Raw genomic sequence first — 17,261 nt, 5'->3', positions numbered from 1 at the left:
ACCAAAATATTTTTGGCTGATTCCTATATTGCCATCGCTCATCTAGACGTTATTCTTTTCAAAATTATTGCTTTACTGAGCAGTAATCTTAACTTTTAGAAAAACAAGAATATATGTCACACTAGCTGTATTTCATTCAAATATTCAGTGAACTGTAAAATCTGGTTCCAAATGAACTCTTCAACAATTGTATTAGATATTCAAATATTTTGGCCTGAATCATCTCTGAAGAGACATTAATTGTTATAATTTGCATCTTTTGCATTAAAATTGGTACATTTATGTTATTGTAAAACATTCAGAAAAAGTTCACATCATGTGTAATGTTTCAAGTTGATGATAACCTACATACCTTTCATCAGTATCACCATTAAGACTAGCAGATGTAGAATCTCTAACCAATCCATCTTTAACCCTCCTTACAGATTTTCTGGGCGAATTTTTGTCACGATGACTAATACTGCCATTTGTTTTAAAATCAGTACTTTTTATAACTTTGTTGTCATTAGTATCATCTGACTCCTCATTTAAAAATTGTTTTAATTTTTCTTCTTGCTTTTTTAATTCAGCTTCTTGTCTTTCTACTTCTTGTTTCTTAAGTTCTTCCTGTCTTATTCTTTCCATTTCTTCCCTCTGTTGGTCCTCTTTCATTTTCTTCTTTTCTTCCTTTTCTTGTTTTTCTTTCTCCAACTTTTTCTGTTTCTCCTCCTCTTGTTTTCTAACTTTTTCTTCCTCTTCTTTTTGCTTTCTTTCAATCTCCTCTCTTTTCTTCCTTTCTTCCTCTTCTGAAAAAGCAATTTTGGAAAAATTATACACTACTGTCTTTTTTATTCAAAATTGAATTCATCTTACTGATTAGCTCCATAAAGGAACCTGTCTATGATATCTGTTAGAGAAATGTTTACCACTCATTTGATATTTAATATCATATTCTGAAATGAATATAAATATCAGTGTTCTCCCCAGGATTTTTGGATAGCACCAGGGTAACGCGTGTCGAAATGATTTGTACAATATGTTGAGTCGCGTTGCATCGCTTAATTTTTGGTTTTCTTCTTGTTAGTTTTTGTGCCATTACCTTTTTGTCTTTTGTTTTGTTTACTGTGTTATGTAGATTTTGGGTAAAAAAATACTGGTAAAAAGTAAATCAAACAGTTAGTATACTTTAATATCTTTTAAGAATAAATAACAGAAAGCACTTTTAGTCTTTAAACTAGTCACTTTTTATACTTTGATCAAGCCAATTTTGTCCTGATACTTGTAGTTACACTACACATTCCCCACTTTTGTTAGATTAAATTTTAATGCAGAACCTTAAATTAAATACTATTTTCCATAGCTTTAGACATGAGTCTTTTAGACATCAATAAAATTATTATTAGAATCATTATTGTGTTATTTCATGATAGACATGAAAAGTATACTTATATTATCTATGTGGACACTCATGAAAGGTTAACATGTTTAGCTGAGTTGCATTCGTAATATTAATTTTATTTTTTAAAATTGAACTTTTTTAATACTATTCAGCTAATATACAGCCCTAGCTCAGACAGCAGAATTAGAAATGGATATGCTACTTATTTAATACAATATGTCTGTGCTTTAATTAAAGTATGATTGTCAAAAATAATTTGCAATATATTTTTGTTGGTATGTTCAAAGAAAGTTTTTATCCATTAGGTAACATACTTATATAATTTTGCATTCAATTTGTACTTTATTTCCATTTTAAATGATGGATAATATTTTAGGAGCACATTTTTATAATAAACTAAATCAGGGGAAGTAAGTCATGTTTAAAATACGCAAATAATTTATGACCAAAAGGCAGAAGTAATAGAGTTAATTAACAAATGTCTGCTTGTCCCTCAAAAGTCTCATAAGTCTGTGATCATTAAGTTATGATCCCTTATTTAATTAAACCACAAGAATCATGTACATCGATTAAGTATGGACTAAAGAATACGATTGCTGCTCGATTAGATGGGTTAGTATGGACTAAAGAATACGATTGCTGCTCGATTAGATGGGTAAGTATGGACTAAAGAATACGATTGCTGCTCGATTAGATGGGCAAGTATGGACTAAAGAATACGATTGCTGCTCGATTAGATGGGTTAGTATGGACTAAAGAATACGATTGCTGCTCGATTAGATGGGTAAGTATGGACTAAAGAATACGATTGCTGCTCGATTAGATTGGTAAGTATGGACTAAAGAATACGATTGCTGCTCGATTAGATGGGTTAGTATGGACTAAAGAATACGATTGCTGCTCGATTAGATGGGTAAGTATGGACTAAAGAATATGATTGCTGCTCGATTAGATGGGTAAGTATGGACTAAAGAATACGATTGCTGCTCGATTAGATGGGTAAGTATGGACTAAAGAATACGATTGCTGCTCGATTAGATGGGTAAGTATGGACTAAAGAATAGATAAATCATACTATTACAATGATTTCCCATTTAGGTAAAAACCTATAATCTAACATGTGAAATAAACGTCTTTTAAAAAAAGCCATTTGCCAAGTAATAAAAAGAATAACTAAATAAAGAATTAAAATATAGAAAAATTTCCAACTTGTGACAGAAAAACACTGATAATTACGCTCATTCGTGAATTAATGTATTGTTCGCTCACTCGTTGAATATTGTTCTCTATTTGAATTCTTCGATTAGTTATTCTATAATTCATAAATAACTACCTTTTTTCTTTTGTTTTTCCTCTTCTTTACGCTGTCTCTCTTCTTCCTGCTTTTGTCTTTTTTCTTCTTCCTTTTTTTTCTTCTCTTCCTCTTTCTTCCTTTTTTCTTCTTCTTTCCTAAGTTTCTCTTCTTCAGCCTTTATTCTTTTTTCCTCTTCCTTTTTAATTTTTTCTTCTTTCTCTCTTTGTTTCCTATCTGCTTCCTCTTGCTTTCTTTTTTCCTCCTCTTCTTTCTTTATTCTTTCCTCCTCCTTTCTTTTTTCTTCTTTAACCCTCTTTTCTTCATCTTGTATCTTTTGTCTATAAAATTTTTAAAACATATTGGCTTCTTTATTTAAATTCAAAACTTTCTGATTTGTACCGTGACATATTGTTCATATTTCAAATTTGAGAAATTCATCAGACCAAAAACAATTACCAAACAAGTGGACAGTATACGTTATTAAAAAACTAATGGACAGGTAAAACACTAACTGATTCTTGGGAAAGGTTTGATTGCCTTTATAATAATTAGTTGATAGTATGCTTATTTTCTTTTGTAGACTGGCACTTATATAAAAGGAATTGTTTAACTGTTTTCAGAAGCATTTACTAAATGATGAAGGAAAAGCTGACCTCTCTTCATCTTCCTCAAATTTTTTCTGTTCTTTTTCTATTTCTTTATATCTTTCTTCTCTTCTCTTTCCTTGAGCCTCCTTCCATCTTTTGTCAATTTCTGTTTTATGTTGCTTTCTAGTGCTATCAAATAAAAAAGGTATAAGTTTTTAAAATTAACAGCCCCTCTTCATTTTTATCAAATATCTACCACATAGTTATATTTTTTGAGAAAATAAGAAGTAACAAGAATATGTGTCCATAGGATACTACAGCCAGCTCACACTATACCACTTATTGGTTAAGTGACCTGTGCAATGAAATCAGGTTTGAAAACCATAATTTGACATATACTTTAACATTTGAACTAAGTTTCAAGTTTATGTGACCATAACTTCATGGTAAACCACTTCAACCAAAAACTTCAACCTGATATGCACTCTCAAATTCTCATATTCAATGAAATGCAAACTTAGTTAAGGTAACATCATAATGAACATGATTATAAAGTTTAATGTTGATGTGACCGCAATTTCAAAAAGAACTTTAACTCATAAGAAACAGACAAACAGACCAGAAAACTTGATGCCCCACAATTTAAAAAAAACAACTTAAAAAAATTAGCAGAGCAGAACCAAATGTAAACTGGATCTGTAACTCATCTTGGTAGAGTCACACACTAAAAATTAGCATGATAAGTGAACACATTTAGAAGAAAAGTCCCTATAATTGTTCATTACAGAATGACAGAATGTTGACACGGCCATAAAAATGTTTTTTCATTTATCGTTTATTTTAGAGGTTTTATAGTTATGGTTTAATTCTTTTACCAGTATCCTTTATAAACAGATTGTATTTTAACAGCAGCCATTGCCTTCTTCTCCTCTTGTTTGATTTGTTCTTTGTTTACTCTTTTTTCCCATTCCTCTTTCTCTCTTTTGGCTATTTCTTCAAGTTCTTCAATCTTTTTCTATAATATTTAAAAATAATTCATATATCTAAAAAAGTTCAGTAATTTTTAAATGATCAAATGAGTTTATGATAAATAGCTGTTTAATCAAATTGTAAAATATACCAGTGAGAGTGAAATCATCTATGTTTTTGAAATGTTCTCTTTGGATACAATAGATATTAGTTGAACATGATTTTTTTGTAAACTCATGTACTCATGGAATTCAACACTGTAAATGTATTGTGATTTTTTTTTATCAAGGGACAAAAATGAGAGTTTAAACTATTGTGATTTCAGAAAATGTATCTTCAATTCTTGTTTTATTTTTTACAGACCTATCTCTTTGCAATTTTTAAAACTAAAAATTAACACAATATTTAAGTGGAACGAAAACAAAAAATTCTTTAATGTAATGACTTTGATGACAGCCATTTTTCTTCTGTAAAAGGAGTTTGACAAAAAAGTATAAATTGCATTTCAGAAACAGGACAAATATGAAATAAACCAATCAATAATAAGTTGTATGTAATAGTTGTATGTAATATGCACATATAAACAATTATTTTCTTGAGAAAATGAGAAAATGAACAAACCTGTTGTGTCTTCATTTCTACTTCTAATAGTTGTTCTATTATTTTTTGTTGTTTTTCTTCTTCTTCTTGTCTTCCCTTCAATAAATTTCATAATTAGATTCATTCGAACTGATGTAATTCAAGATTAGACAATATCAGAAACAAAGGAGTAGGTCCAGTAAGACCCCTTTTTGGCCCCAAAATATAGCAGTTTTACAAATTTGTTAAAATGTAAACGTTTAGTCATTTATTGGACAGTAGAATGCTTCTGCTACATAAATATGGGCTGTTTTTGACAATACAATGCACATATATCGGGTACTAGCACCATTAAGTCATGCTAAATTACTGAAATCTTCACAATTCTAGCATTTTTGTTAAATTTTAGGCGGTTTTCGGGTAAAACGAAAGTGGCCGCATTCGTGTTCATCCTTAATATTGAAATGTAAGTTGTATTTTATGATAATACATACCATATATAAAGGTTGAGGATGAACACGGATGCGGCCACTTTCATTTTTGACAAAAACCATCTGAAAAATGACATTTTTCTGCATATTTGGTAGATTTTTTAGCTTCAATCGGTGCGTTTTTTATGACTTAATCAGTTAAAATCTTTCACATTAACTAATTGATTCAAATAAAATAGATACTTAAGTGTTTAAAAAGTGGTCAAAATCTTTCGTCAGATGAACATGAAATTTGAGGCCAAAATCGGTCCTTACCGGACCTTCTCCTTTTATGATGTGGCCATTATCTGATAATTATCAAGTAAACATATTTATATCTATTTTCTCATAACATCTTCCAGAAGCTTCTACGGTATATATCTTGGTATCACCAGCCCAGTATTCAATACTCCGGTGTTGACATGATTATCAGTTATGTGGTCATTTTTATAAATTTCCTGTTAAAAAAACTTTGAATTTATCAAAAAACGAAAGTACTAAATTATTATCCTGGTATCTTTGATAACTATTCTATAGCTCTACAAGTTTCTCAGAATTTTTAGTTAGAAGCCACTTATTTTCAATGCACAAATTCTCCAGTTTTGACATGTATTTAAAATAAACAAGGATCTCATAAAAATGTGATTTTTGCACTCATTTCTAGAATTCAGCAATCAGTACTGTAAAATTTTAGGTCATCATAACTAGAGGCTCTAAAGAGCCAGTGTCGCTCACCTTGGTCTATGTGTATATTAAACAAAGGACACAGGACACAGATGGATTCATGACAAAATTATGTTTTGGTGAGATGATGATGTGTTTGTAGATCTTACTTTACTGAATAATCTGGCTGCTCACAATTATCTCTATCTCTAATGAACTTGGCCCAGAAGTGACAGTGGAAAATATTTTGTAAAAATTTATACATTTTTTTTTTAAATTGTACAAAATTGACTATCAAGGGCAATAACTCCTTAAGAAGTCACCTAACCAATTTGGTCATGCTGACTTATTTGTAGGTTTTACTTCGCTGTACATTATTGTTGTTTACAGTTTGTCTCTATCTATAATAATATACATGATAATAACAAAAAGCTGCAAAATTTTCTTAAAATTACCAATTTAGGGGCAGCAACCCAACAACAAGTTGACTGATTGTTTTGATAATTTCAGGGCAGATAAATCTTCACCTGATTAACAATTTTACCCTCGTCAGATTTGCTGTAAATGCTTTGGTTTTAGAGTTATAAGCCAAAATCTACATTTTTACCCTATGTTCTATTTTTAGCCATGACAGCCCTCTTGGTTGGTTGGCCGGAACGCTAGACACATTTTTTAAAAAGATACCCTAATAATGATTTGGCCCAGTAGTTGCAGAGAAGAAGATTTTTGTAAAAGTTTAGGAATGACGGACACCAAGTGATGAGAAAAGCTCACTTGGGTCTTTGGGACAGGTGAGCTAACAAAAGGCTCTCAAGAGCCTGAATCGCTCACCTTAATTCTTTTGGTTAAATCTCTCATCAATGATTATTTTGGCTTTTCAATTTATTTAAATGTTTATTGGATCGTCCTATTTTCTTCAAAAGCCAAAAAAAATAATCATTTTCTCCTATGTTCTATTTTAGCCATAGGAGCTATGTTTCTTGACATACAAGGAAATAAAATATAAAATTTATACTAGATACTCTGAAACTCATTTAGCCTAAGTTTGGCTGAAATTGATACAGCAGTTTCAAAGGAGAAGATTTTTTAAAGTAAGTCAACATGATGAACAAATTGTGATAAAAGTCTTTAAAGGGCAATAACTCCTTAAGGGGTCAATTGACAATTTTGGTCAAATTGACTTAATTGAAGATCTTACTTTGCTGAACATTATTGCTGTTTACAGTTTATTTCTATCTATAATTATATTCAAGATAATAAACAAAAACAGCAAAATTTCCTTAAAATTACCAATTCAGGGGCAGCAACCCAACAACGGGTTGTCTGATTCATCTGAAAATTTCAGGGCAGATAGATCTTGACCTGATAAACAATATTACCCCATGTCAGATTTGCTCTAAATGCTTTGGTTTTTGAGTTATAAGCCAAAAACTGCATTTGACCCCTATGTTCTATTTTTAGCAATGGCGACCATGTTTGTTGATAGATCAAAACTTCGGATAAACTTTATAAATAAGATACTCTAAGGAACATTCAGTTAAAGTTTGAAAGTATTTGGCCCAGTAGTTTCAGAGGAGAAGATTTTTGTAAAAGATTACTAAGATTTACGAAAAATGGTTAAAAATTGACTATAAAGGGCTATAACTCCTAAAGGGGTCAACTGACCATTTCCTTTATGTTGACTTATTTGTAAATCTTACTTTGCTGAACATCATTGCTGTTTACAGTTTATCTCTATCTATAATAATATTCAAGATAATAACCAAAAACAGCAAAATTTCTTTAAAATTACCAATTCAGGGGCAGTAACCCAACAACAGGTTGTCTGATTCATCTGAAAATTTCAGGGCAGATAGATCTTGACCTGATAAACAATATTATCCCATGTCAGATTTGCTCTAAATGCTTTGGTTTTTGAGTTATAAGCCAAAAACTGCATTTGACCCCTATGTTCTATTTTTAGCAATGGCGACCATGTTTGTTGATAGATCAAAACTTCTGATACAATTTACAAACTAGATACCCTAAGGAACATTCAATTAAAGTTTGGAAGTATTTGGCCCAGTAGTTTCAGAGGAGAAGATTTTTGTAAAAGATTACTAAGATTTACGAAAAATGGTTAAAAATTGACTATAAAGGGCAATAACTTCTAAAGGGGTCAACTGACCATTTCCTTTATGTTGACTTATTTGTAAATCTTACTTTGCTGAACATTATTCCTGTTTACAGTTTATCTCTATCTATAATAATATTCAAGATAATAACCAAAAACAGCAAAATTTCCTTAAAATTACCAATTCAGGGGCAGCAACCCAACAACAGGTTGTCTGATTCATCTGAAAATTTCAGGGCAGATAGATCTTGACCTGATAAACAATATTACCCCATGTCAGATTTGCTCTAAATGCTTTGGTTTTTGAGTTATAAGCCAAAAACTGCATTTGACCCCTATGTTCTATTTTTAGCAATGGCGACCATGTTTGTTGATAGATCAAAACTTCGGATACAATTTACAAACTAGATACCCTAAGGAACATTCAATTAAAGTTTGGAAGTATTTGGCCCAGTAGTTTCAGAGGAGAAGATTTTTGTAAAAGATTACTAAGATTTACGAAAAATGGTTAAAAATTGACTATAAAGGGCAATAACTCCTAAAGGGGTCAACTGACCATTTCCGTCATGTTGACTTATTTGTAAATCTTACTTTGCTGAACATTATTCCTGTTTACAGTTTATCTCTATCTATAATAATATTCAAGATAATAACCAAAAACAGCAAAATTTCCTTAAAATTACCAATTCAGGGGCAGCAACCCAACAACGGGTTGTCTGATTCATCTGAAAATTTCAGGGCAGATAGATCTTGACCTGATAAACAATATTACCCCAGTCAGATTTGCTCTAAATGCTTTGGTTTTTGAGTTATAAGCCAAAAACTGCATTTGACCCCTATGTTCTATTTTTAGCAATGGCGACCATGTTTGTTGATAGATCAAAACTTCGGATACAATTTATAAATAAGATACTCTAAGGAACATTCAGTTAAAGTTTGAAAGTATTTGGCCCAGTAGTTTCAGAGGAGAAGATTCTTGAAATAGTTTACGACGACAGACGACGGACGACGACGGACGCCAAGTGATGGCATAAGCTCACTTGTCCCTTCGGGACAGGTAAGCTAAAAAACAATACACTTTTTTTTTTGTGCAGAGTACATAATGTGACCATATTCCTAATATTTATGATATTTTGCATGCATTTGTAAGTGCTATTGATCAGCATTTTTTGTGGGGGACCAAGGAACCAAGGAATCCAGTTCCCTTTTTATGCAGCTTCATGTATGATAAATGTTCAGACTTATCACTCCAAATATTGGCCTGTCAGCCCTCCTGTTATCACAATCCTGGACTAATCCTTGCTACATGCATAAAAAATTTAAACCTGTAAACTTTAATTGGCCAAGGAATAAAAGAAAATTGACTTAATATTAAATATTGGTACCTTTCTTTCAGTAAGTAGTCTAGATTCTTCTTTTTCAAACTGAAGTTTTTGTTCTTGCTTCTTTGTTTCAATCTCTTGTTCAAATATTTCTTCATCATGTCTTTCTCTCTCTATCAACTGAAAATAATAATAGACAATGATTAATTATTGTTTTCATTTACTTTAATTTATTGTAGAGTTTTACTGACAGCAAGTGCAGGTCAATCCTTTGCAATGGTTTGAGTAGAATTCTTACCTAGATATTAATCTTCCTATATCTGTGTAATGAGATGTTGGATAATATCAACTAATCATAAATTATATTTGGCAAAGAAATCTAACTAAACCAGTCATACTTAGCCTAAAAATATCACTGTAAAATACAAAAACAATATGACACGGTCAACATGTAAATTTCAAACAAAGCTCCTTCCAAGTTCATTTTTTTTGGGTATTTAAATGAAGATAAGGCAGATGGGACATATAAAAAACAAACCTGATTAAGTTGATCTTCCTGTTTTTTGGATTGTTCTTGTATTCTATCTTTCTGTCCTGCCAATAGTTCCTTAAACTCTAACTGTTCTTTAGTTACCAATACCATAGCTTTATTTTCTGTAAAGAGGAAAAACACATCAATGATTTACTTTAAGAACTCATTAACTCTTTCATTCCTTAAATGACTGCTTGAATGATTAGAAAACTAAATAAAGTATCATCAAATTCACACGCTATACATATTGGGTCACATTTTGTTAAGTCATTAATAGTCGGCATTAAGGTATGAGTTTAGTTTATTATTGAAGGCTATACAGTGACCCATAATTGCTTAAATCCATTTTATTTTAACTATGGTGAATAGTTGTCTGATTGGCAAGCATATCTTTTTTGTATAAATGGTATGTTTTTACCTGGTCACTCACATACTATAGTATCTAATAACAAGAATGTGTCCTCAGTACACGAATGCCCCACTCGCACTATCATTTTCCATGTTCAGTGGACCGTGAAATTGGGGTAAAAACTCTAATTTGGCATTAGAATTAGAAAGATCATATCATAGGGAACATGTGTACTAAGTTTGAAGTCGATTGGACTTCAACTTCATCAAAAACTACCTTGACCAAAAACTTTAACCTGGAGCGGGACAGACGGACGAACGGACAGACAGACAGACAGACAGACGGACGGACGGACGGACGAACGGACGGACGGACGGACGCACAGACCAGAAAACATAATGCCCCTCTACTATCGTAGGTGGGGCATAAAAATAATTTATAAGGAATATCTCTTATTGATATACATGTTTCTACACAGACATGAGTCAGGAATCTGATGTACAGTAGTTGTCGTTTGTTTATATAATTTATACGTGTTTCTCGTTTCTCGTTTTTTTTTATATAGATTAGACCGTTGGTTTTCCCGTTTGAATAATTTTACACTAGTAATTTTGGGGCCCTTTATAGCTTGTTGTTCGGTGTGAGCTAAGGCTCCGTGTTGAAGGCCGTACATAGACCTATAATGGTTTACTTTTTTTAAATTGTTATTTGGATGGAGGGTTGTCTCAATGGCACTCACACCACATCTTCCTATATCTATGACACAATATAAATAGCGTTTCCTTAATTAAAATATCAATCACATATTATTTTCCCTCTCATCATCGTCAAACACAAAAGTTTAAAATTTTGATTTTATGCATGAACTGCCATAATTGACTTTTGGCATTCGTGGGAAATCATGTCATTGGACGTGAATATAATTGCTTTTGTGACATCAAATTTTTCCTTGAAAAAGGCCATATATAATTTTCTTGCATATCAGATCTAATTTAACTTCATTTGTTCAACATGTTTTATAAGAGAATGACATTTGACCAATTTGACTGTTTTTACCCTCTTTTTCTTCTTCCTCTGTAAACTTGCTATCATCCTCAGAATCTGAGAACAGGTCATCATCTTCATCACTGTCATCTTTTTCAAGGTCTTCTAAAATCTTTTAAATAATAAAATTTATTCAAATGGAACAAAACATCATTATACTGCAATAAAACTGAAGATATCTTCTCCAAATCATTTTATGAAATTCAACTACCAGAAGATTGATTATGAAGCATGTATCATTTGTTTTCTGGTAAGATTTTCTTTCAAATGGCTTACGATCATCAGGTAATACCAATACTTCATGTTTTGCCATAAATATGTGGCTATGTAATACTTGATGATTTTTACAGATACAATACATTTATTTGGCTCTATACTTTTTTGCACTTGTTTGAAAAGTAATTATCACATATTTTAGATTTTTCAAATTTTCAATAGTGCATGCACAGATTAACCTAAAGAATGCACTTCAGCTAAACTTAAACATGTAGCTAAAAGAATGATGCTTCATCAATATAAAAAAAGGAGATGTGGTATGATTGCCAATGAGACAACTATCCACCTGAGTTCAAATGAAGTGGTAGTATAAAGCAATTATAGGCAACTATAGGGTCTTCAACAATGAGAAAAACCCAAATCTTATAGTTAGCTATAAAAGGCCATAACAAGAAAAATGTGAAATAATTCAAACAAACAAATAAAACTAATGCTCTCATATGTAAGAAAATAATTTATGAAAACATATATAACTGACATGACAACCACTGTGCTACAGGCTCCTGACTTGGGATAGGCACATAAAGAATTTGGCAGGGTAAAACATATGTGTGTGCCCTCAGCCCTCTCCTAACCTAAGACAGTAGTGTAACAGCACAACATAAGAACAAACTATTCAATAATATCAGTTGAAATTGGCTTAACCCAAAAGATTAGTATAAGACAAAAAACAAAAAAATAACATAAAAGCTATAGACACAAAGCACAGAAAAGTAGTCAAGTTCTGATATTTTTAGCATATGTTCTGGTTGGACAATGATTATTAGCAGCCTTTTTTATCTGACTAATGATCATCTTTATCACATGTAGATGAAAAATGTAGAAACAAGAATGTGTCCATAGTACACTGATGCCCCACTCACACTATCATTTTCTATGTTCAGTGGACCCTGAAAGTTAGGTCAAAACTCTAATTTGACATTAAAATAAGAAAGATCATATCATAGTGAACATGTGTACTAAGTTTCAAGTTAATTGGACTTCAACTTCCTAAAAAAACTACTTGGACAAAGACTTCAACCAAAATGTTAACCTGAAGTGGGAAAGACGCAGGAAAGAAGACGCACAGACCGAAAAACATATTGCCCCTAAGTAAGACATTAAAAATTCAGAATACATAAAATAAACCTTCAAAATTAAACCAGAAATCAAAATAACCCTATTTTTTTTACCTTTAATCTTAAATCCTCTATGTTTTCACCATATTCTGTAATATCTTGCTGTAGATCTTCATCAAAAGGAATGACATCTCTAGAACCTATCAAAATACAAGTCAATGTATCACACTACACAAACCACTGAAGGTTTTTTTCAAGTCCTTTATATTCAAACATTTGTGCAATGATTTTATTATTATGCAGGGATCTATAGGTTTTAGAATAATAAAAACCAACATTAAAGTTTGGATAACATAATTTGCATGTAGAGTTTACATAAATTGTAATTGTTTATCATTATTTTTTATACAATGTTCAACAATTTCAATAATAAATACACATTAAAATTTCTAAATTTACAGTATCAAGTTTGCAAGTATTTTATCTTGTCTCTGTCATGCTAAATTGTCTATTTTTTAGTGTAGAACATTTGTTGTGTTTTATATGTGTATGGGTTTTTTTTTATAAAATGCACTAGACTCAACTCTTAGGTAACTTACTAGTAATATCAACTGACTGTCTGAGAAGGTCATCACATTCTGCAAGGTCAAGTTCAAAAGCTGCTGTCTGTTGCTGCAGAGATTTAACATAGGTGTCAAATTCTCCAGGGAGGACCTGAAAAACATATACACGTGTATTATGATTGAATTGATTGATTGGTACTTAATCATGTTTATGTTCAGCATCAAATATAATTTGTATATTGGTAAAACTTCAAAATTTTAATATGATAAGAATCATAAGATCATGAATTATAGTTAGAAAGCGAAATGGAGAACAAAACAATATAGTCAACACTGCACTATTTATGTCAACTATTGTTTATGGAATAGATAAATGTGTAAAAGTTGTCAGATAGAATGTAGGTGTACATTTTATGTCTGAAATTCTTCAAATCACACACCCTAATATCTGCTTCAATGATTTGATTTTTTCTCATAATACGACTTTCAGCATTCTGTTTCATTCTAAAAACAATTCTAGAATTTTTGGTTACCAACATGCATGTAGGCTTTTGTGAAAGATTATTAAGTTAATCTTAAGCAATAAAAATCATTTTTCGAAAAATGTTTCGTAGTATCAAATTTATTCCATAAACTAATAGTATATTTGGTATTTACATAATGATGATGTTTAATCTCAAGTATAAACAAAAGGCTGTCACAACGACAGCAAACCGGATTTATTAACATTTATTTGTGTCCTGGCAATATCACAAGAACCATTACTGATGAATGGTGAAAGTGAAAATCGTCAATATCAAATTTGACCTCCATTTTATCAGTATCAACATATTAAAATTTGAAAAGCTTAGATTGAATGGTTCATGAGTAAATGCAACAACTTGAATGGAAACGCCATTTTACGATCTTTCAAGAACCATAACTCCTGAACGGTAAAAGTCAAAATCGTCATTATTGAACTTGACCTCTATTTTGTCATCAGTAACAACATATTAAAATTTCAAAAGCTTTGGTTGAATGGTTCATGAGAAAATGCACGGACACGACAGGAAAAACCATTTTTCAATCTTTCAAGAACCATAACTCCTGAACGGTAAAAGTCAAAATCGTCATTATTGAACTTGACCTCCATTTTGTCATCAGTAACAGCATATTAAAATTTCGGAAGCTTTGGTAGAACAGTTCATGCATAAATGCATGGACACGACTGGAAACTTCATTTTTCAATCTTTCAAGAACCATAACTCCTGAACGGTAAAAGTCAAATTCGTCATTATTGAACTTGACCTCCATTCTTTCATTAGTAGCAACATATTAAAATTTGGGAAGCTTTGGTAGAACAGTTCATGAGTAAATGCACGGACACGACTGAAAACTCCATTTTTCAATCTTTCAAGAACCATAACTCCTGAACGGTTAAAGTCAAAATCGCCATTATTTAACTTGACCTCCATATAGTTGTCAGTAATAACATATTAAAATTTTAAAAGCTTTGGTTGAACGGTTCATGAGTTAATGCATGGACAACATTTGATTGCCGCCCGCCCGCCCACCCGCCCGCCCGCCGTACATCCCCAAATCAATAACCGACATTTTTGTCACAAAAATCCGGTTAAAAAGGGTTGACATTTTTTTTTACTGGAAACCCATAATTTTGCTCTTCACCAATCAAAACTCCTGAATTCAATACCTCATTTACATCTTCTGATGAACTATTATCACTGTTCAACACATCTGAGGCACTGGTATCTGAAGACTCTAAGTCTGCTTCTGTTAATTTGTCAAGTCCTTTCTGTATTTCAACCTCAATAAACGCCTCTTCATCAGACTCCATCTTGTCAACCTTTAAAATAGTAAAGAACATCTACATATATGGAGGTACAAATGTAATTTACATGTTGGTTTTAATATTCATAAATTTTTTAAAGGGTTCTACTGGCGCTGCCATAATAAGTAGAAAATGTTTTTTTGTTTTAAATCCACTAAAGAAATATATTCTTCTAGAGGAATAATTTTAACCCTCTATACAGGTATAAACCCCATAGAAAGTCTGTAGTACAAGTGGGTCTACCTTTTCACAGATTATGAGTTTAAAAATAGTTTTTGTGATTTTTTATGACGAGGGTGGTACTTAGGGTTATATTCTTGTGAAATGGTCACTGTTTTTTATTTCACGTTCAACATGTTTTTACTTTTTTATTTCACGTTCAGTCGTGCAAGACAGGTGCCTCAATCAACGTGTTCTGCTTATCTAATTTTAAGTGTGTCGTGATTTTCAAATGCTTATGTTGTGTGCTCTGTATTTTTTCATATGAAATTCAAAGACTATTTGGGTCTTAAAGAAAAAAAAGGATTCAATTTTGTTTTTGATAAAGCGGAAAGGCCTTTGATGTTGTTCCTTATCTATTTTGGAGCTTCCAAGATATATGTACTGGTTTCCCATCTTGGTAAGCTATTCATGCTATTCTATTATTACAATCAACTTGTCTAGAAAGTTCTGCTTGTCAATCCAACAAATATTTCCGTTAGAATTTCTAAAAAAAACTACTTTACATAATCACTTCAAACTAAGTTCAAATCTGATATGTTTTTAACTTGTGAACACTTTCTTTTTCAGATCCTCTAGATAAATGCTTCCTAGTTGCCTTTTTTTGGCAAAATGAAAAGATTGACTTTAAATAGGAAAGGCATCTTAAAAGTGATGAGCTTTAAAGTGTTTTCTGATTCTTCCAACCATGAGTCATAGTAGCTGGTGGCATGGATAACATGTGTATTCTTGTTGATAAAAACAAATGAAATAGATCAAGAATACACTTTTGTGTCTGTACGATATTTGCATTTGAAAAGTAAGGAAGATCGCTGTCGTTATATACTTTTACTAATAGCCTGGTTAAACCACTTATATCATAAATGTGTAAATGAAATATCAAGTAAAACAGTTTTTTTTTTATATACAAGATGTCTATTCTGTTACAACTTCCTCAATTATATAGTTCGTTCGATTATATTCTTAATCTGTTTATGTGTTCCAGTCTAGGAGGATCATTCATCTTTACCCTTAAAAGAACAATAAAACATCGTATCATTGCTACCGTTCCCTTTCTCACACATATCTCAAACTGAACATTGCAAGGTAATACCAGTACTGGAGACACAATTCGTGGCTAACCACAGAGTGAGCTAATTTTATAACATTGTATTTGAACCCTTTAAATTGCTCTCCACATATTTGAACCTTTTCTCTGTGAAATACCTGCAATTTAACCGTTCTTGAAAGTACAACATTTTTGCACATTAAACAGACTGTGTGCTATCAATTATATTTGACATTTCGTTCATCATAACATTTATTCGACACTTTCAGTCTTTGTAAATTTGTATTTTATTTGTATTTCAGGTTTTTACCATTTGTTAGATTGGTTTAGGAATAAAGTATAAGCAACTAATAGTTTTTCTTGCTTGAGCCCAATAGTTGTTTAAACTTTATGGTCAGACGATTACAATGACAGTGACTCAGTCACAAAAGGACCTCACCAAAGTCTTAATTTTTATGGTGTAACGTTCATTACAGAAATTATGTCTTTTTTCCGTGCAAACACCAACACTTTATCAATAACTATGAACTGTTGGTTGTATTTTTGGGGTTTGTCTAAAAGACTCTTTTTTAAGTGTTGTTTTGAATATTTTATAAGGTATGGTCATATTCCTTTCGACTACGGTCTATATCGATGCAGCAAAATTCTCAGCAAGTTATCTTAATCTTACAGTAAAGGGGATCATATTAAATTCCCTTAAAATTCAAACAATTTGGTCTACGTATGCAGTCATTTACCGTTGTACTGGATATCAAACTTTCATTCTAACGACTGTTGAAAATTTGTTTATATCCGCCATAGCGTTGGCATGTTCTTGGTCAGGAATTTGATCATTTCTGCGCTTTACAATATAGCACATACGCCCTACATTAAGCATTAAAAAGACACTGATTTTATTTCACTGTAGGTATTTGCTAATCGAACTTAAGCATAAAGTCGAGTGTGATTACTTACTCGAACTGATTGATT

At 31.6% G+C, this 17,261-nt stretch overlaps 1 protein-coding gene across 1 annotated transcript in view; it reads right to left on the bottom strand.

Moving 5' to 3' along the window:
- LOC139481583 (leucine-rich repeat- and IQ domain-containing protein 1-like) overlaps positions 1 to 17,157 on the bottom strand; it is a 37,677-nt gene extending 20,520 nt beyond the window's left edge. Inside the window, exons 1-12 of the mRNA XM_071265003.1 lie at positions 17,030 to 17,157; positions 14,888 to 15,040; positions 13,234 to 13,348; positions 12,749 to 12,834; positions 11,313 to 11,412; positions 9,914 to 10,029; positions 9,439 to 9,555; positions 4,850 to 4,924; positions 4,135 to 4,274; positions 3,326 to 3,448; positions 2,712 to 3,010; positions 353 to 785 (exon numbers count right to left, since the gene is read on the bottom strand). Of these exons, the coding sequence (XP_071121104.1) occupies positions 353 to 785; positions 2,712 to 3,010; positions 3,326 to 3,448; positions 4,135 to 4,274; positions 4,850 to 4,924; positions 9,439 to 9,555; positions 9,914 to 10,029; positions 11,313 to 11,412; positions 12,749 to 12,834; positions 13,234 to 13,348; positions 14,888 to 15,031 (1,748 nt within the window). The 5' untranslated portion in view covers positions 15,032 to 15,040; positions 17,030 to 17,157. The remainder of the gene's footprint in view (positions 1 to 352; positions 786 to 2,711; positions 3,011 to 3,325; positions 3,449 to 4,134; positions 4,275 to 4,849; positions 4,925 to 9,438; positions 9,556 to 9,913; positions 10,030 to 11,312; positions 11,413 to 12,748; positions 12,835 to 13,233; positions 13,349 to 14,887; positions 15,041 to 17,029) is intronic.
- Positions 17,158 to 17,261: the final 104 nt, after the last annotated feature.

This window comes from Mytilus edulis, chromosome 7 (assembly GCF_963676685.1).
Source record: "Mytilus edulis chromosome 7, xbMytEdul2.2, whole genome shotgun sequence".
Taxonomy (NCBI): Eukaryota; Metazoa; Mollusca; class Bivalvia; order Mytilida; family Mytilidae; genus Mytilus; species Mytilus edulis.
Note: the sequence above shows the minus strand (reverse complement) of the source record. Positions and strands in the feature narration are given on the sequence as shown.